Raw genomic sequence first — 21,773 nt, 5'->3', positions numbered from 1 at the left:
TGTGTGTGTGTGTGTGTGTGTGTGTGCGCGCGCGTGTGTGCGTCCTAGGGTCAGTCTGCAATTTAGGCATTTAGCAGAAGTTGCATACGTTGCCTTTGCATATATATGCCTGTAAGGTTGTTGAGGCTAGGGCAAGTGCTACGGGCTAAAATGGAGTCTGAAGAGGTGGGTTTTCAGCCTACGGCGGAAGATTGGGAGTGATTCTGCAGTTCTGATTGCAATGGTAAGTGTTTTGGAGCCAGAACGGAGAAGAGTTTGGGACTTGGGGAGCATTGTCCAGCTTCCCTGCATTGGCTGATCTGAGTGCGCGGGAGAGTTTGTAGGGTCCAATCAGACTTGCAAGATATTGGGGTGCAATACCTTTGGTTGCTTTGAAGGGCAGCATCAGAGTTTTGTACTCTGTGCGGGCATCGACCAGGTGCCAATGGAGGGAGCAGAGAAAGCGGGAGACGTGAGAATTTGGGCTGGTTGAAGACCAAGCAAGCTGCGACATTCTGGAGCAGCGGCAGTCTGACCAGGATACAATGTGTGATGTAAACAGTAACACCTCACTTTTGTCTTGGAGTGTAGAAACACCTCCCAGCTCTCCTCCAGTTAACTGCAGTCTCAGGGCCCATTTCAATTTGAAAGGCTCATAACAAAAGTCACCTAGATGATGATGATGATGCTGATGGGCCTTCATCAGAGATATATACATAGACACAAGTTTCATCAACACGTTGACTGTTTTGTCTTTGCCAAAGAAAGTAAACCCAGAGATGTTAATAGTTAATTTCCAAATTGATCAAATTATTTTGTGCATGGTCAGTTTAGAATGATTAAAAAGGTGAGTACTGGTTGTGTGTGAACACAAGAATGTGTTGTCCAGACTCCAGACTGATGCATCAGATGTGGGTATAGGAGCAGCGTTACTGCAAGCAGAAGCAGGTAACCTTCATCCCATCGTCTACATCAGCAGCAAACTCCTGAAGCATGAGCGACCATATTCTGTGGTCAAAAATACTAAAGCTGGGGAATCACACAATCTGACAATATCAACATAACTGAATGATATAAACTTATTTATTTTGTATAGATTTGTTTGTGTATGGATCTTATTTTGATTCAACATGATGGAATTTATTATCTATAATTATTCCATTATATATATTTTTGAGTGGTGTAAACCACTCCAACAACTGGCTTTGTTAGTTTACGTGTCCACGTGTTTGTTCGTACCAAAAAAATGAGCATGGTTGCTATGGTCACTCAGTTCACACAGGTGTGATTTCATTACGTCAGACATTACGTCAGACCACAGCTGATCAGGCTATATAATACCTTACACCACTCAGTTCACACAGGTGTGATTTTTATAAGAACAATTTGAGTAAGGCATGTTCATTATTATATCCATTCATATTCAATGCAATAATTATTATATCCATAGATACTGTATGCATGCAATAATGGTGCAGTAATTAATAGGGGTAATATGGGTACCTCACGATACCATATATATATATACCATATATATATGGTATATATATATATATATATATATATACCATATATATTGTGATATTAGGCCCTCGATAACGATAATATCACGATATTTGATATATTGCGATATATCGATATATTGTATGACATTTCATCAACGATATATCACGATATCTGCAACTACAAAATACTTGGAACTGAAAAAACCCTATTGTCGTGCTCGGACACAAGGAGGGACACACACATAGCTGTCTATAGTGGTTGCACCACTCAAACACTAAATGAATACTCAATAAACTCCCCATTTGCCTCATACCCTCATCATAATGCCTCACAAACACCACCAACTGACCATTATCACTGGTATCATCATAATACCTCACAAACACCACCAACTGACCATTATCACTGGTGTCATCATAATGCCTCACAAACACCACCAACTGACCATTATCACTGGTGTCATTGTGGCAGGATGGGCGTGAGCGTTCCCACGCTGTCACGACCCGTCCTCCGCCCACTAATTAATGGTTTGATTTGTAGTGGCATTTATAAGGCAGCGCGTCTTCCGGTTGCATTAGCTGTCTGTCTCTTCTCCACAGTTGGGAGATATTCCTCTTCATTTGAGGCATTCTGAAACGGCTGTTCTGTCGGGGAACAGTGCGTTCAAGTGACACTCTGTGAAGCCTCGGGGCTACACATTGAATACCTCCTTCTGGAGCTCTGTGTGAACGCCACCCCGTTCCTATTATCTACCTGGCTACCGCTGCGGTGAAGCACAACGGCAGTATACGTGTTGGCCTCATTTACAGCTGGGCCACCACCCTGCTGCTTTGCTGATACTTACCATTCCAACCATTCTCATGTACCACCGAGTCTGAGAACAATCACACAGCCACGAATGGTCCCAGTGGTTGGATTGCTGCTCGCCTGAGTCTGGGCCTGGTTCATTGTAACACTCTCGTTTAATTCCATTCCTCTATTATATTGTATTCATGCAGTGTCTGGGCTTGTATGTGTATATATAGATATATTGTGTATTATATCATACATACTTATATTTATATCGTGTACTATATGTGATATAGGTGATTTAGATACGACCGGCTGAAGAGAATACTGTCATTGTAGAATACCTCCCACTGTGAAGTGCTGATATATATATTTATCCTCCTTATCGGTCCGGTGCTGGGGATAAGCTACGCTGGAGCAGCTGACGGCCGTCCAGTGGTGGCGGTAATGCCCCTTTTCCCTTAGTTTACTTTTCCTTTGTGGTTTATTTTGAGTTGCTGTGTTGTGTTTTGTTTGTATATTGCCACCACCCTGGACCGGTGAGCCTGCCCAGCTCCCCTCCTCCCCCCAGTACTGGCTTGTAGTGGTGTGATATCCCTAGCTCTAGGCACTTTATAGTCACTTGCACTTTAACCCTGTTGGATATTGCTATATTTGCACCGTCATATTGATAAATGAAATGTCTTCTTGCTTGATGCCATGTTTTAATTAATTATATATATTGCTGACCAATTATTTAATAAAGTATTTTGTATATTGGTTACACACGTTTCTGCCTTGCCTTTATTGTTACTGAATCTGTGTTGGGGAGTCATTACGTGCTCCGGGTGTTCAGTATTAGTATAATATTCCTGGGGTGCAATTCCCCAGGTGCCGTAGTTGGCTACCTTAATCAATACCACCCGCCACATTTGGCGTATGTCGGCAGGACTTACAAATAAAAAATAGGCTTGGCAGAGACGTGTTTTTTTTTCCTTTTCCTCTTTTATTTAGCTAGGACAGTTGGTATCTGGTGTTTAAAAAAAGAAAAAAAAGAACTGTGGGAGTGTATATGGTGTGGATTTTGGTAATTTGTTCTTTTTCCAGTGTGCAGCAAAGCAGCAGTGTGTGGTGGTGGGACGTGAAAGGACCCCTTGGTCACCTGAATTGGCTCCCTGGTTTCTTCTGCAGGGGTTGGGTACTGCTTCAATTGGTCGTAAGTCTTGAAATGTCCCTGATCCCGTCATGGCTTCGGGGGCTGAGCTACAAGAGCTCTTTAGGTTCATCTTACGGTGGACATGTTTGCCTGAAAAGGAATCTTTGAAATGTTTCATCGTTTTAGAAATATAGTGCTTTTAAATTTGAGAAATTCAGAATGGGGGTCAATGGCAGATTTTGGCAAGTAAAATTTTGAGTGGGGTTTGAACCCACAACCTCCAGATCATGCAGCCAGTGTCTAAGTCACTGATCTACTTGCTACCTGCCACAATGCAGTCTGTTCTCTTTGAGTACAACATTGATACAAAAATAAAATACAAAAAATACAATAACAGGAGATTTGTCTATTGTTTCTTTTGCTGTTGTTTATCTCTAGACGTTCGAATGTTTATGAACCACAATGGAAACAAGTCTCTGGCTCTTCTGTCATTATCTATTCTATGCACAGTGGCTCACTGGGTACAGATCCTGCCTGGAAATCAGGAGGCTACAGGTTCAAGTCCTGGCTCTGACATAGTATCCCATAATCATGAAAATATGACATACTATAGTATGCCGTCCCAAACTATGGACTATAGTATGTCGTTTTTTCATGATTTTCATCTTTTTTTCAAATCCTCCAAAATCACGAAAAATGACATGCTATAGTATGCCGTCCGGAATAAAATCTAACTTTGGCATTCTACTAGTCCTACATACTTACACCTAGAATCCCCATTCAAACCTATTTAGGTTCATCTTATGGTGGACATGTTTGCCTGAAAAGGAATCTTTGAAATGTTTCATAGTTTTAGAAATATAGTGCTTTAAATTTGAGAAATGTATAATGGCAGATAGTGGCACATCAAAAAATCACTTTCACCTAGAAACTCCATTCACACATTTTATAATTCAGCTTACTGTGGAGACACATGCTGGAACTTTTTACTTTGAAATGTTTTGTAGTTTCTGAGTTATTTAACTTAAACGCCCAATGCATTCTCAATGACAATAGCACAAACTTTGGCATGCTACTAGTCCTAGAAACCCCATTCAAACCTATTTAGGTTCATCTTACGGTGGACATGTTTGCCAGAAAAGGAATCTTTGAAATGTTTCATCGTTTTAGAAATATAGTGCTTTTAAATTTGAGAAATTCAGAATGGGGGTCAATGGCAGATTTTGGCAAGTAAAGATTTGAGTGGGGTTTGAACCCACAATCTCCAGATCATGCAGCCAGTGTGCTAAGTCACTGATCTACTTGGTACCTACAACACAGTCTGCTGTTCCCTTTGAGTACAACATTGATACAAAAATAAAATACAAAAAATAAAATAACAGGAGATTTGTCTATTGTTTCTTTTGCTGTTGTTTATCTCTAGACGTTCGAATGTTTATGAACCACAATGGAAACAAGTCTCTGGCTCTTCTGTCATTATCTATTCGGCCTTTTAAGAACAGCATGCACAGTGGCTCACTGGTTACAGAGCCTGCCTGGGAATCAGGAGGCTGCAGGTTCAAGTCCTGGCTCTGACATAGTGTCCCAAAAGCATGAAAATATGACAAAATATATTATGCCGTCCCAAACCATGGACTATAGTATGTCGTTTTTTCATGATTTTCATCTTTTTTTCAAATCCTCCAAAATCATGAAAAACGACATGCTATAGTATGCCGTCCGAAGCCATGAACTATAGTATGTCGTTTTTTCATGATTTTCATCTTTTTTTCAAATAGTCCAAAATCACGAAAAACGGCATGCTATAGTATGCCGTCCGGAATAAAATATAACTTTGGCATTCTACTAGTCCTACATACTTACACCTAGAATCCCCATTCAAACCTATTTAGGTTCATCTTATGGTGGACATGTTTGCCTGAAAAGGAATCTTTGAAATGTTTCATAGTTTTAGAAATATAGTGCTTTAAATTTGAGAAATTTATAATGGCAGATAGTGGCACATCAAAAAATCACTTTCACCTAGAAACTCCATTCACACATTTTATAATTCAGCTTACTGTGGAGACACATGCTGGAACTTTTTACTTTGAAATGTTTTGTAGTTTCTGAGTTATTTAACTTAAACGCCCAATGCATTCTCAATGACAATAGCACAAACTTTGGCATGCTACTAGTCCTAGAAACCCCATTCAAACCTATTTAGGTTAATCTTACGGTGGACATGTTTGCCAGAAAAGGAATCTTTGAAAGGTTTCATAGTTTTAGAAATATAGTGCTTTCAAATTTGAGAAATCTATAATGGGGCTCAATGGCAGATAGTGGCACGTCAAAAAAATCACTTTCACCTAGAAACTCCATTCACACTTTTTATAATTCAGCTTTCTGTGGAGACACATGCTGGAACTTTTTACTTTGAAATGTTTTGTAGTTTCTGAGTTATTTAAGTTAAACGCCCAATGCATTCCCAATGGCAATAGCACAAACTTTGGCATGCTACTAGTCCTACATACTTACACCTAGAAACCCCATTCAAACCTATTTAGGTTCATCTTATGGTGGACATGTTTGCCTGAAAAGGAATCTTTGAAATGTTTCATCGTTTTAAAAATATAGTGCTTTTAAATTTGAGAAATTCAGAATGGGGGTCAATGGCAGATTTTGGCAAGTAACGATTTGAGTGGGGTTTGAACCCACAATCTCCAGATCATGCAGCCAGTGTGCTAAGTCACTGATCTACTTGGTACCTGCCACAACACAGTCTGCTGTTCCCTTTGAGTACAACATTGATACAAAAATAAAATACAAAAAATAAAATAACAGGAGATTTGTCTATTGTTTCTTTTGCTGTTGTTTATCTCTAGACGTTCGAATGTTTATGAACCACAATGGAAACAAGTCTCTGGCTCTTCTGTCATTATCTATTCGGCCTTTTAAGAACAGCATGCACAGTGGCTCACTGGTTACAGAGCCTGCCTGGGAATCAGGAGGCTGCAGGTTCAAGTCCTGGCTCTGACATAGTGTACCAAAATCATGAAAATATGACAAAATATATTATGCCGTCCCAAACCATGGACTATAGTATGTCGTTTTTTCATGATTTTCATCTTTTTTTCAAATCCTCCAAAATCATGAAAAACGACATGCTATAGTATGCCGTCCGAAGCCATGAACTATAGTATGTCGTTTTTTCATGATTTCATCTTTTTTTCAAATAGTCCAAAATCACGAAAAACGGCATGCTATAGTATGCCGTCCGAATAAAATTATAACTTTGGCATGCTACTAGTCCTACATACTTACACCTAGAATCCCCATTCAAACCTATTTAGGTTCATCTTACGGTGGACATGTTTGCCTGAAAAGGAATCTTTGAAATGTTTCATAGTTTTAGAAATATAGTGCTTTAAATTTGAGAAATCTATAATGGCAGATAGTGGCACGTCAAAAAATCATTCACCTAGAAACTCCATTCACACTTTTTATAATTCAGCTTTCTGTGGAGACACATGCTGGAACTTTTTACTTTGAAATGTTTTGTAGTTTCTGAGTTATTTAAGTTAAACGCCCAATGCATTCCCAATGGCAATAGCACAAACTTTGGCATGCTACTAGTCCTACATACTTACACCTAGAAACCCCATTCAAACCTATTTAGGTTCATCTTACGGTGGACATGTTTGCCTGAAAAGGAATCTTTGAAATGTTTCATCGTTTTAGAAATATAGTGCTTTTAAATTTGAGAAATTCAGAATGGGGGTCAATGGCAGATTTTGGCAAGTAAAGATTTGAGTGGGGTTTGAACCCACAATCTCCAGATGATGCAGCCAGTGTGCTAAGTCACTGATCTACTTGGTACCTACAACACAGTCTGCTGTTCCCTTTGAGTACAACATTGATACAAAAATAAAATACAAAAAATAAAATAACAGGAGATTTGTCTATTGTTTCTTTTGCTGTTGTTTATCTCTAGACGTTCGAATGTTTATGAACCACAATGGAAACAAGTCTCTGGCTCTTCTGTCATTATCTATTCAGCCTTTTAAGAACAGCATGCGCAGTGGCTCACTGGTTACAGAGCCTGCCTGGGAATCAGGAGGCTGCAGGTTCAAGTCCTGGCTCTGACATAGTGTCCCAAAAGCATGAAAATATGACAAAATATATTATGCCGTCCCAAATCATGGACTATAGTATGTCGTTTTTTCATGATTTTCATCTTTTTTTCAAATCCTCCAAAATCATGAAAAACGACATGCTATAGTATGCCGTCCGAAAAAAATTATAACTTTGGCATGCTACTAGTCCTACATACTTACACCTAGAATCCCCATTCAAACCTATTTAGGTTCATCTTACGGTTTTATTACGCAAATTACGAATGTAACTATGGTTATGTGAATTCCTGGTTGACTGCCAGTAATAACGGTCACTCTGAATCTTTCAGGGCGAGAAGATTCTTAAGAGGCCGGGTGTGGGCTGCCACGTGCTTATATAGCCTACCGGGACGCACGGGCAGCCTACACGTCACATGACTTTGTTTATATTAAGACTCGACCTGCGCGGAGCGCAAGAGGCATATTCACTATTGTTTACTGCCTACTGGCAGTCATCGTAACTTGCGTTTCTAGGTGTAAGTATGTAGGACTAGTAGCATGCCAAAGTTTGTGCTATTGCCATTGAGAATGCATTGGGCGTTTAAGTTAAATAACTCAGAAACTACAAAACATTTCAAAGTAAAAAGTTCCAGCATGTGTCTCCACAGTAAGCTGAATTATACAAAGTGTGAATGAAGTTTCTAGGTGAAAGTGCTTTTTTGACGTGCCATAGTCTGCCATTGAGCACCATTATACATTTCTCAAATTTGAAAGCACTATATTTCTAAATCTATGAAACATTTCAAAGATTCCTTTTCAGGCAAACATGTCCTCCGTAAGATGAACCTAAATAGGTCCGAATGGGGTTTCTAGGTGTAAGTATGTAGGACTAGTAGCATGCCAAAGTTTGTGCTATTGTCATTGAGAATGCATTGGGCGTTTAACTTCAATAACTCAGAAACTACAAAATATTTCAAAGTAAAAAGTTCCAGCATGTGTCTCCACAGTAAGCTGAATTATAATAAAACCCCGTGTGAACTGAGTGGTGTAAGGTATTATATAGCCTGATCAGCTCTGATCACCCGGATGTGATTTCACAACTGGCTTTTTTTGTGCAGAGAAAATGACCATGGTTGCTAAGGTCATCCAGTTCACCCGGGTGTGATTTAATTACGTCAGAAATTATTTTGAACATAGCAACCATGCTCATTTTTTTCTGCACACAAAAGCCAGTTGTAGGAGTGGTTTACACCACTCAAAAAGTGTGAATGGAGTTTCTAGGTGAAGGTGCTTTTTTGACGAGCCATAGTCTGCCATTGAACCCCATTATACATTTATCAAATTTGAAAGCACTGTATTTCTAAATCTATGAAACATTTCAAAGATTCCTTTTCAGGCAAACATGTCCACCGTAAGATGAACCTAAATAGGTCCAAATGGGGTTTCTAGGTGTAAGTATGTAGGACTAGTAGCATGCCAAAGTTTGTGCTATTGCCATTGAGAATGCATTGGGCGTTTAAGTTAAATAACTCAGAAACTACAAAACATTTCCAAGTAAAAAGTTCCAGCATGTGTCTCCACAGTAAGCTGAATTATAAAAAGTGTGAATGGAGTTTCTAGGTGAAAGTGCTTTTTTGACGTACCATAGTCTGCCATTGAGCCCCATTATAAATTTCTCAAATTTGAAAGCACTATATTTCTAAATCTATGAAACATTTCAAAGATTCCTTTTCAGGCAAACATGTCCACCGTAAGATGAACCTAAATAGGTCCGAATGGGGTTTCTAGGTAGGACTAGTAGCATGCCAAAAGTTTGTGCTATTGCCATTGAGAATGCATGATTGATTGATTGATTGAAGAATTTATGAACAGATTGGAGAATTACAGTACATTTCAAACACAACTCAATACAAAACTGCAAAAGTGTTAACTGTTGACAACACCATAAAGCATTACACTTGTGTACAATAGGGTCCACCATGTGCATTGGGCGTTTAAGTTAAAGAACAAAAAAACAACAAAACATTTCAAAGTAAAAAGTTCCAGCATGTGTTTCCACAGTAAGCTGAATTATAACAAGTGTGAATGGAGTTTCTAGATGAAAGTGATTTTTTGACGTGCCAAAATCTGCCATTGACCCGATTATAAATTACAAATTACAAATTTGAAAGCACTATTCTTTCTAAAACTATGAAACATTTCAAAGATTCATTTTCAGGCAAACATGTACGTCGTTTTCCATGGTTTTCGACAATAAAAAGGCGAAACTCATCGGAAACCATGAGAAATAACAAAAATGATTGAGCAAGAGCATTTTGAAACCGTAAACCTCCAGATATATTCTTCTCCAAATAACCATTAAACACTACGGTGGGACATTTGTTTTATTCTCATATTCACAACTAACACAGCAATGTACACATTGTCATATAGTGAATAAAGTATGGCAAAATTACAGAGAAATAATATATCATCAAATTATTGGCTTAGAAATGCGACAAAAAGAAAAGGAAAATCTCCAGGTCTTCGTGGGGTGTGTAATTGAAAATAAGTCATCTTTTGGGTGAATTTCTCCTTGTGTGTGTGTATGTGTGTGTGTGTGCGCGTGCGTGCGTGCGTGCGTGCGAGCATGTGTTTGCTGTACTGTACGAGTAGCATGTAGACATGTGTTTGCTGTATTGCTGCACCAGAGGCACTAGGCAGTCGGGTCCGTGCGTGTGTGCGTGCTAGCATGTGGACATGTGTTTGCGGTACTGCTGCACCAGTGGCACCAGGCAGTCGGGTGCGTGCGTGCGTGCGTGCGTGCGTGCGTGCGTGCGTGCGTGCGTGCGTGCGTGCTAGCATGTGGACATGCGTTTGCAGTACTGCTGCACCAGAGGCAACAGGCAGTCGGGTACGTGCGTGTGTGTGTGTGTGTGTGTGTGTGCGTGCGTGCGTGTGTGCTAGCATGTGGACATGCGTTTGCGGTACTGCTGCACCAGAGGCACCAGGCAGTCGGGTGAGGCTGCCTGCAGGAGGAAGGGATGCTGGAGCAAAGACACTGCGCTGGAGCGCCCCCTGGTGTCCCTCATCAACATGCACGACAGGAAGTCCTTTAGTACCGGAGATATCTGGCCACGCAGACAGACAGACAGACAGACAGACAGACAGACAGACAGACAGACAGGTGTTAGATTCACTCATGTGATATTCTTGGCTCACTTGTCTGAAAGCTCACAACGCGTCGTAGTGAGACATTTTTCGCCATAGTTTTGGTCGAGAAAATCAACACTGGACTGTGCATGTCGAGTATACCTTGTTTGGGATCCGTACAGTAGGGAGTGGGCTCATACCTTATATGGGTTCTGACAGTAGGGGGCGGGCTCATACCTTATATGGGTTCTGACAGTAGGGGCGGGCTCATACCTTCTGTGAGTGGGTTGCTGTCGGTAGGGGTGGGCTCATACCTTATATGGGTTAATGGCAGTAGGGGGGGGGGGGGGGGGTGTCATACCTTATGTAGGTTCCTGACGGTAGGGGGTGGGGTCATACTTTATGTGGGTTCTTGATGGTAGGGGGGGGCATACCTTATGTGGGTTCCTGACATCAGGGGCGAGGTCATACCTTATATGGTTTCCTGACAGTAGGGGCGGGGTCATACCTTATATGGTTTCCTGACAGTAGGGGCGGGGTCATACCTTATATGGGTTCTGGGCAGGGGATCATACCTATTATGTGGGTTCCTGACGGTAGGGGCGGGCTCATACCTTCTAGGGGGCGGGGTCATACCTTATGTGGGTTCCTGACGGTAGGGGCGGGCTCATACCTTCTAGGGGGCGGGGTCATACCTTATGTGGGTTCCTGACGGTAGGGGCGGGCTCATACCTTCTAGGGGGCGGGGTCATACCTTATGTGGGTTCCTGACGGTAGGGGCGGGCTCATACCTTCTAGGGGCGGGGCCATACCTTATGTGGGTTCCTGACGGTAGGGGCGGGCTCGTCTCTCAGTCTCTTCATGGCCGCCACGGGAGTCTCGCTGAAGTACGGAGGTTCTCCGTCCACCATCTCTACCACCATGATGCCCAGAGACCACACGTCCACCTGCAAAACATGAACTCATTCAATGCCAGACAAATGGACATTTAAATCGCCCAGTGCCACGGTCTTGTCAGAGTTTCCATACAGTGGGTCGGGGACCTATTTGTGGGTCGCGGACACATTTTTATGGGTTCCTTAATTTTTTGTTTCCTACATTTTGTTTTGAATTATAATTTCAAAACATTTTCAAAAAACATTCCCCAAAAAGCAAAAAGTTCAAAATTCAAATCAAAATCAATGATTTTCTTTTCAGTAATTTCATGGAGAAACAAAAGAAAAATCTAAGAAATTAGAAAACAAATATTAAGGAGTGGTGAAAATAGCCGAGCTTGTAGATCGGCTATTTTCACTAGTTTGTGCACCAGTTTTGCTACTAGTTTGGGCAAACGGCTAATCTCTCTTTTGGGTCTCGGCCTGAAAAGTCTGGGAACCACTGGGTCCTAGACCATACATGGGCAACTGGCGGCCCGGGGGCCACATGCGGCCTTCACCTTCACTTAATGTGGCCCTGAGGTTAATATCAGAATATTGATTAATTATTGATTTCAGCTACAGTACAGTTACAGTTACAATTCCAAACATGACCCGCTTTAATTACTTCAGTCTATAGTAGCTTAATGACTAGTATTAAAATGTTAGTCTTTTTTTTTTTATGTCCAATGAATTTGTATTCAGTTCATAAAGTTAACATAATAAAGAGCATTTGAAATTAAATTAGAAAAATACTTTTCAGGATTCCAATTCAAATACCGCAAAACAATTATTCAGGATTTCAATTCAAATATAGCAAAAACATCTGTCAAAACGCGTCGCACCGCTTGTAGATCGGCTATTTTTGCTACGACAGTAATATGCAATGTGGGCCCTCTGGAGTGAGTGTGGAATTATAGTGGCCCTCTGGAGTGAGTGTGGAATTATAGTGGCCCTCTGGAGTGAGTGTGGAACAATAGTGGCCCTCTGGAGTGAGTGTGGAATTATAGTGGCCCTCTGGAGTGAGTGTGGAACAATAGTGGCCCTCTGGAGTGAGTGTGGAATTATAGTGGCCCTCTGGAGTGAGTGTGGAACTATAGTGGCCCTCTGGAGTGAGTGTGGAACAATAGTGGCCCTCTGGAGTGAGTGTGGAACAATAGTGGCCCTCTGGAGTGAGTGTGGAACTATAGTGGCCCTCTGGAGTGAGTGTGGAACAATAGTGGCCCTCTGGAGTGAGTGTGGAACAATAGTGGCCCTCTGGAGTGAGTGTGGAACTATAGTGGCCCTCTGGAGTGAGTGTGGAACAATAGTGGCCCTCTGGAGTGAGTGTGGAACAATAGTGGCCCTCTGGAGTGAGTGTGGAACAATAGTGGCCCTCTGGAGTGAGTGTGGAACTATAGTGGCCCTCTGGAGTGAGTGTGGAACTATAGTGGCCCTCTGGAGTGAGTGTGGAACTATAGTGGCCCTCTGGAGTGAGTGTGGAACTATAGTGGCCCTCTGGAGTGAGTGTGGAGCAATAGTGGCCCTCTGGAGTGAGTGTGGAACTATAGTGGCCCTCTGGAGTGAGTGTGGAACAATAGTGGCCCTCTGGAGTGAGTGTGGAACAATAGTGGCCCTCTGGAGTGAGTGTGGAACTATAGTGGCCCTCTGGAGTGAGTGTGGAACAATAGTGGCCCTCTGGAGTGAGTGTGGAACAATAGTGGCCCTCTGGAGTGAGTGTGGAACTATAGTGGCCCTCTGGAGTGAGTGTGGAACTATAGTGGCCCTCTGGAGTGAGTGTGGATGTGGAACTATAGTAGCCCTCTGGAGTGAGTGTGGAACTATAGTGGCCCTCTGGAGTGAGTGTGGAACTATAGTGGCCCTCTGGAGTGAGTGTGGAACTATAGTAGCCCTCTGGAGTGAGTGTGGAACAATAGTGGCCCTCTGGAGTGAGTGTGGAACAATAGTGGCCCTCTGGAGTGAGTGTGGAACTATAGTGGCCCTCTGGAGTGAGTGTGGAACTATAGTGGCCCTCTGGAGTGAGTGTGGATGTGGAACTATAGTAGCCCTCTGGAGTGAGTGTGGAACTATAGTGGCCCTCTGGAGTGAGTGTGGAACTATAGTGGCCCTCTGGAGTGAGTGTGGAACTATAGTAGCCCTCTGGAGTGAGTGTGGAACTATAGTGGCCCTCTGGAGTGAGTGTGGATGTGGAACTATAGTGGCCCTCTGGAGTGAGTATGGAACTATAGTGGCCCTCTGGAGTGAGTGTGGAACTATAGTGGCCCTCTGGAGTGAGTGTGGAACAATAGCGGCCCTCTGGAGTGAGTGTGGAACTATAGTGGCCCTCTGGAGTGAGTGTGGAACTATAGTGGCCCTCTGGAGTGAGTGTGGAACTATAGTGGCCCTCTGGAGTGAGTGTGGAACAATAGCGGCCCTCTGGAGTGAGTGTGGAACAATAGCGACCCTCTGGAGTGAGTGTGGAACTATAGTGGCCCTCTGGAGTGAGTATGTGGAACTATAGTGGCCCTCTGGAGTGAGTGTGGAACTATAGTGGCCCTCTGGAGTGAGTGTGGAACAATAGCGACCCAGTGAGTGTGGAACTATAGTGGCCCTCTGGAGTGAGTATGTGGAACTATAGTGGCCCTCTGGAGTGAGTGTGGAACTATAGTGGCCCTCTAGAGTGAGTGTGGAACTATAGTGGCCCTCTGGAGTGAGTATGGAACTATAGTGGCCCTCTGGACTGAGTGTGGAACTATAGTGGCCCTCTGGAGTGAGTGTGGAACTATAGTGGCCCTCTGGAGTGAGTGTGGAACTATAGTGGCCCTCTGGAGTGAGTGTGGAACTATAGTGGCCCTCTGGAGTGAGTGTGGAACTATAGTGGCCCTCTGGAGTGAGTGTGGAACTATAGTGGCCCTCTGGAGTGAGTGTGGATGTGGAACTATAGTGGCCCTCTGGAGTGAGTGTGGAACTATAGTGGCCCTCTGGAGTGAGTGTGGAACAATAGTGGCCCTCTGGAGTGAGTGTGGAACTATAGTGGCCCTCTGGAGTGAGTGTGGAACAATAGTGGCCCTCTGGAGTGAGTGTGGAACAATAGTGGCCCTCTGGAGTGAGTGTGGAACTATAGTGGCCCTCTGGAGTGAGTGTGGAACTATAGTGGCCCTCTGGAGTGAGTGTGGATGTGGAACTATAGTAGCCCTCTGGAGTGAGTGTGGAACTATAGTGGCCCTCTGGAGTGAGTGTGGAACTATAGTGGCCCTCTGGAGTGAGTGTGGAACTATAGTAGCCCTCTGGAGTGAGTGTGGAACAATAGTGGCCCTCTGGAGTGAGTGTGGAACAATAGTGGCCCTCTGGAGTGAGTGTGGAACTATAGTGGCCCTCTGGAGTGAGTGTGGAACTATAGTGGCCCTCTGGAGTGAGTGTGGATGTGGAACTATAGTAGCCCTCTGGAGTGAGTGTGGAACTATAGTGGCCCTCTGGAGTGAGTGTGGAACTATAGTGGCCCTCTGGAGTGAGTGTGGAACTATAGTAGCCCTCTGGAGTGAGTGTGGAACTATAGTGGCCCTCTGGAGTGAGTGTGGATGTGGAACTATAGTGGCCCTCTGGAGTGAGTATGGAACTATAGTGGCCCTCTGGAGTGAGTGTGGAACTATAGTGGCCCTCTGGAGTGAGTGTGGAACAATAGCGGCCCTCTGGAGTGAGTGTGGAACTATAGTGGCCCTCTGGAGTGAGTGTGGAACTATAGTGGCCCTCTGGAGTGAGTGTGGAACTATAGTGGCCCTCTGGAGTGAGTGTGGAACAATAGCGGCCCTCTGGAGTGAGTGTGGAACAATAGCGACCCTCTGGAGTGAGTGTGGAACTATAGTGGCCCTCTGGAGTGAGTATGTGGAACTATAGTGGCCCTCTGGAGTGAGTGTGGAACTATAGTGGCCCTCTGGAGTGAGTGTGGAACAATAGCGACCCAGTGAGTGTGGAACTATAGTGGCCCTCTGGAGTGAGTATGTGGAACTATAGTGGCCCTCTGGAGTGAGTGTGGAACTATAGTGGCCCTCTAGAGTGAGTGTGGAACTATAGTGGCCCTCTGGAGTGAGTATGGAACTATAGTGGCCCTCTGGACTGAGTGTGGAACTATAGTGGCCCTCTGGAGTGAGTGTGGAACTATAGTGGCCCTCTGGAGTGAGTGTGGAACTATAGTGGCCCTCTGGAGTGAGTGTGGAACTATAGTGGCCCTCTGGAGTGAGTGTGGAACTATAGTGGCCCTCTGGAGTGAGTGTGGAACTATAGTGGCCCTCTGGAGTGAGTGTGGAACTATAGTGGCCCTCTGGAGTGAGTGTGGATGTGGAACTATAGTGGCCCTCTGGAGTGAGTGTGGAACTATAGTGGCCCTCTGGAGTGAGTGTGGAACTATAGTGGCCCTCTGGAGTGAGTGTGGAACTATAGTGGCCCTCTGGAGTGAGTGTGGAACTATAGTGGCCCTCTGGAGTGAGTGTGGAACTATAGTGGCCCTCTGGAGTGAGTGTGGAACTATAGTGGCCCTCTGGAGTGAGTGTGGAACTATAGTGGCCCTCTGGAGTGAGTGTGGATGTGGAACTATAGTGGCCCTCTGGAGTGAGTGTGGAACTATAGTGGCCCTCTGGAGTGAGTGTGGAACTATAGTGGCCCTCTGGAGTGAGTGTGGATGTGGAACTATAGTGGCCCTCTGGAGTGAGTGTGGAACTATAGTGGCCCTCTGGAGTGAGTGTGGAACTATAGTGGCCCTCTGGAGTGAGTGTGGAACTATAGTGGCCCTCTGGAGTGAGTGTGGAACTATAGTGGCCCTCTGGAGTGAGTGTGGAACTATAGTGGCCCTCTGGAGTGAGTGTGGAACTATAGTGGCCCTCTCCATCGTCAAAGTTGCCCACCCCGGTCCTATAGACAGTCTGGGCAGTATTATGCGTGTCTTAAGTACCAGGTCTTATTACTTAACTTAAGACCTGGAGGCGTGGTCAATGCTGTTTGGCCACTCAGAATAGCCAAATGGCATTGATCACGCCTCCAGGTCTTATAAGACCTGGTATTTAAGACACGCATAATACTGCCCTCTGTCTGCATGGTTACCTCGGTTCCGTACGGCGTCTTGGCGATGACCTCGGGAGCCATCCAGTAGGGCGTGCCGACCAGAGACTTCCTCTTGGACACCTCGGCGCTGATCTGAGCACAGAAGCCAAAATCTGACAGCTTGATCTGAGGAGTCGGTTAGAGCGAAGGAGCAGGAAGAGTAAAAGGAAGATGATTTTTGTTATCATTTGTGCCAAAAGGTAAATCTTTATCCGATTTAGACCCGAGTTAAAAACGTTCGCTCTGAAAGAATATACATTCAAAGATTTGCGCCACATTTTTACGATAAAAAAAGAAATAGCAGACCTACAAGCTCATAGCGCGGCGCGCTATGAGCTTGTAGATCTGCTATTTTTCAATATAATCTTCAAATAACTGTTCAGAATCTAACAGCTTGGTATAGAGCGTCACATATAGTCCCGCGCCCGACGACAGAACTCGGAAGAGAATTTCCCATTCATTTTTCCCATAGACGTTTCAAAAAGTATGTATTTAAAGACCTTTTCTAAGCCTCGGACAAAGCCAATTCTTGGGCCGATCAAATAATGATAGAAAGAAGAAAAATCACACCCATGTGAAGTGAGTGGTGCAACTCCGTGTGGGGGTTCCCAGGGGGGGGGGGGGGGGGAGTTCCAGACCCCCAGGAACGCGCCCAGGGGGCTGGGCCGGTTCCAGCGTGCCGCCCCGCGTCCGAAACGGTTGAGAAATGACCGTGTGCCGGTCCCTCTACTGTACCCTCTACAGCAGGGGTTCTCAACCTTTTTGGCCGGGGACCCCCGGAAATGCTTTGGTAATGTCTCGGGACCCCCGCCCCGCCCCCTCCCGACCCCCAATATAATTTGACTGCTACAATAACCTTAATAATAGAGACAATACACCATAAATAAATACTGAAACCAGATATAATCATTACGGAAGGTGTATGCACGTACTATGTGTACTCTTCATTTCCATTTTCCAGCCATTCAGTTGCAAAAAAAAAAGTAAAAAATAATAATAATTTGGGGACCCCCCAAAATAATTTGGCGACCCCCCGAGGGGTCGCGACCCACGGGTTGAGAACCCCTGCTCTACTGTACTGTCACTGTACTGTACTGGCACACCCGACATCATATACAGTTAATATGTGCGTGTGTGTGTTTGTGTGTGTTAGGTTGCGCACAGGTGGTGAGTGTGTGTGTGTGTGTGTGTGTGTGTGTGTGTGTGTGTGTGTGTGGCATTACCCTGCCGTCCAGCGTCAGCAGAATGGAGTCACTCTTGATGTCTCTATGGATCACTCCCTGAGAGTGAAGATACGCCAGCGCTTGAAGGACAGCCTCGCACACCGTGGCTATCTGCTCCTCGTCCAACCTAACACACACACACACGCACACACACACACACACACACACACACACACACACGCACAGACACACACACACGTGTGCGCACACACGGTGGCAGAAGTACGTACATTTGTATTAAATGTTTAGGACATCTTCACCCATTGTCAACATTAATTTCAAATGAAATGGTTCTCACTAATGCTCATTATAAGATGTCTATTCACTGTGTTTCAGAGGGGGGGCTGTGGACACTAACCTGCACCAGTTACATTACATCGGTAGGCATTGTTCTGCATCAGTATGATTCAATCACCTGAGGAAGAACTCTCTGTGACAATACCATTAACAACCTATATAAGGCAAAAATGTCAAAACTTCATTATGCTTTAACCCATTACCCGCCGGAGGTTTTTCAAAACCTACTGTTGGTATGCCAATGCAGATTGGCATACCAACCTTTTTATTTATAGAATATTCTCTGGTGGGTCTATTAGGACACGGAATATATCAAAGAAAGAAGAATACAGTTTTCTTTCATAGAAAAAATAAACTGAGTTGATATAACTCTGTCATGTTGCAGGAAACACTTGAATACATTGTGGGGTTTTTTGCATATTTTTCAAAATAAAAAGTTACAAGCATCTAAAGTTTCAGTTAGTTTCAGTTAGCTATAGGCTAGGTTCTATTATGGCTACATACCCATGCCATATATCAAATGAAAGATAATGTTGTCTACTTTACTGTGAAAAAAAGAAAACTATTCCATTATGTTCCATTATGTACATAGCAGGCTCAGAATACAGCATGGTATTTCAAGAGTGACAGAACGAGTGACACCAAATTATTTTTGACAGCTTATAATTTCACATGGTACATGCTAGAAACTCGTGCTTTTTTTTGTATTCAAGTGGACATCCTAATCTTTCATTTGATATATGGCATGTTCACAAAATGAGTTTCTACCATGCTCCATTATGTAATTATTCACAGTTGAATACCGCTTCGTCCAATAACATGGGAATAACATGGGAATAGGGAATAGAATAGACAGCACTGTGATCTGACAGTGACCCTTTTATTGTAGCCACACACACACATATCACACTTCAACTTTACTATACATATATAAAAATATATATATATATATATATATATATATATATATATATATAGTTTTACATTCAAAGTCATGTATTATATATAACTAGCATACTGTACTCTACCATACTGTGCTGTTCTGTGCAATACTGTACCGTATTGTACTGTGCCATACTGTACTGTACTGTACTGTACCATACCATACCATACCGTACCGTACCGTACCGTACTGTACTGTACTGTACTGTACTGTACTGTACTGTACCGTACCGTACTGTGTCATACTGTACCGTACCATACTGTACTGTACCGTACCGTACCGTACCGTACTGTACTGTAATGTGCTGTACTGTACCGTGCCATACTGTACCGTACCATACTGTACCGTACCATACTGTACTGTACTGTACTGTACTGTACTGTACCGTACTGCAATGCTGTGGCCTGTATTTATACAGTACCAACAAAAATACAGCATGGAATTGATTGTGAAGAATGTGACACCAGCTTCCCAGCTTCCCCATCAGCACACTCATCATCTGAAATAAAAAAAAGGCCTGCCCGGTGTTGCCAGGTTTTGTGAGAGAAATAAGCAACCAGGTCCAGGAAAGCGAGACCAGAATAAACAACTATGCATTGCATTATATAGGGTGCGTGGCCAGTATAATTGAATTACATCAGCTATTTGAAAATAGCAGATCTACAAGCTCACAACGTGACGCGTCGTGACGTGTTGTGAGGAGAGGATAGGAGAGCTGTGGTCCTTGACGTGAAAATAAATAAAACAAGCCCAAAGGTAGCTTATAAATAAGCAGACATGGCAACCCTGGTATAAATTATACTGTGTGTGTGATATAACCTGACTCCGCCAGATGGCGATGATAGACAACCCTGTGAAATGAAGACATTCCGTTTATTCATGAGATGGCCATCTCATGAATAAACCGTTTATTCATGAGATGGCCATCTCATGAATAAACGGAATGTCTTCATTTCACAGGGTTGTCTATCATCGCCATCTGGCGGAGTCAGGTTATATCACACACACAGTATAATTTATACCAGGGTTGCCATGTCTGCTTATTTATAAGCTACCTTTGGGCTTGTTTTATTTATTTTCACGTCAAGGACCACAGCTCTCCTATCCTCTCCTCACAACACGTCACGACGCGTCGCGTTGTGAGCTTGTAGATCTGCTATTTTCAAATAGCTGATGTAATTCAATTATACTGGCCACGCACCCTATATAATGCAATGCATAGTTGTTTATTCTGGTCTCGCTTTCCTGGACCTGGTTGCTTATTTCTCTCACAAAACCTGGCAACACCGGGCAGGCCTTTTTCTAGTGTAGGTTTACATTGTATTTTCATGTAACACAAAATAAAAAAACATTGATTGATCGTTTCATTTCACAGTAAGTATAATCAGTACATTTCAGACAAAAGCACAGGTCAATACAAAAAAATTGATATCTCTCATTGCTTGAGTAGGAATGTCTCACTGAATGTCCTCATTCTACGGTCTCTCACCCATTATTCACACAGTGAATACCAGGGTTGCCATGTCCGCGTATTTATAAGCTACCTTTGGGCTTGTTTTAGTTATTTTCATTTCAAGGACCCCACAATTATTTCCTTGCCTAAAGGGGTGCTCTCGTCTCCTCTCCTCACAACACGTCACGACGCGACACGCTGTAAGCTTGTAGATCTGCTATTTTCAAATAGCTGATGTATCTAGGCACTCGACCTATATATTGTATATTTCCATATGCTGGACTTGCTTTCCTGGACATAGTTGCGTATTTCTCTCACAAACCCTGGCAACACCGAGCAGGCTAATCTAATCCCATTGCTTGGCAGGGTTAGTGGAGCTGAATGGTTACCATGCCGTGCCGTCGGCATGGTAACCGATCTGGGAACCAATGGGTGCAGACCGGTTACCTGCCGACGAACCCCCAGACATGGGATCTGATTCTGTTCAGTCGTCAGAGGAGGCGGATAGGCGAGTGAAAGGAGAGAGATGCACACACAGGCTGCGCGCGTTTTGAGGATACTTTTACTTTATAAGATAAACAAATTATACATACCAGTGTTGTACATCGATGGGCATGGAGGCCTGGGGCTTGGAATCTAGGTGGTCGATGTGTCAGCATCAGGGTCCCGGACTCCCGGTCACTGTCCAAATCGCTCTCGGTTTCTTCATGATCAACAACGTAACGGGGGACTTTTGTTTTCCGAGTCGTTCTCCGGAGCCCCTTTGTGGACAGATTGGCGCTGGGCACATCCACAGGTAAGGGACTAACCTCTTGCTCAACTCCCGACGCCGATGGGGGAAATCGGGGGCCGATCGGGGACGGTTTGATCACTTTCTTTTTTTTTTGTGGACGCGCGGGTAAGGGACTCACAACCGCTTGCTGTGGTTGCTCAACTCCCGACACCGGTGGGGGTAATCGGGGGGCGACCGGGACGTTTTGGTCACTTTCTTCTTTGGTGGACGCTCAGGACGGGGTCTCTTCGCTGGACTCGGGGATGTTTTTTTTTCTGGAGGACTCGGTAGGGCAATCTCTTGACTCTCTTCTTTCTTTTGTTGGGTGGGGGCGGGGGGGGCAGGCTCACTTATCTTCTCCGGAGGCCGGTTCACCAGTTTCATCACATCGTGGATGGTTCTCTGCCGTGGATCCACATTCTTGAGCTTGGCAGTATGTTTCCCCATGGCCTGCGCCTCTCTC

At 43.9% G+C, this 21,773-nt stretch overlaps 1 protein-coding gene across 1 annotated transcript in view; it reads right to left on the bottom strand.

Annotated features, from left to right (window-relative positions):
* Positions 1 to 9,869: 9,869 nt before the first annotated feature.
* Positions 9,870 to 21,773, bottom strand: part of LOC306940665 (serine/threonine-protein kinase PAK 6-like) — a 58,290-nt gene continuing 46,386 nt past the window's right edge. Inside the window, exons 9-12 of the mRNA XM_079525772.1 lie at positions 17,846 to 17,972; positions 16,623 to 16,748; positions 11,448 to 11,582; positions 9,870 to 10,613 (exon numbers count right to left, since the gene is read on the bottom strand). Of these exons, the coding sequence (XP_079381898.1) occupies positions 10,446 to 10,613; positions 11,448 to 11,582; positions 16,623 to 16,748; positions 17,846 to 17,972 (556 nt within the window). The 3' untranslated portion in view covers positions 9,870 to 10,445. The remainder of the gene's footprint in view (positions 10,614 to 11,447; positions 11,583 to 16,622; positions 16,749 to 17,845; positions 17,973 to 21,773) is intronic.

This window comes from Electrona antarctica (assembly GCF_951216825.1).
Source record: "Electrona antarctica genome assembly, chromosome: 17".
NCBI classification, from domain to species: Eukaryota; Metazoa; Chordata; class Actinopteri; order Myctophiformes; family Myctophidae; genus Electrona; species Electrona antarctica.
The sequence above is the reverse complement of the archived record's forward strand: the minus strand, read 5'-3'. Positions and strand labels throughout refer to the sequence as shown.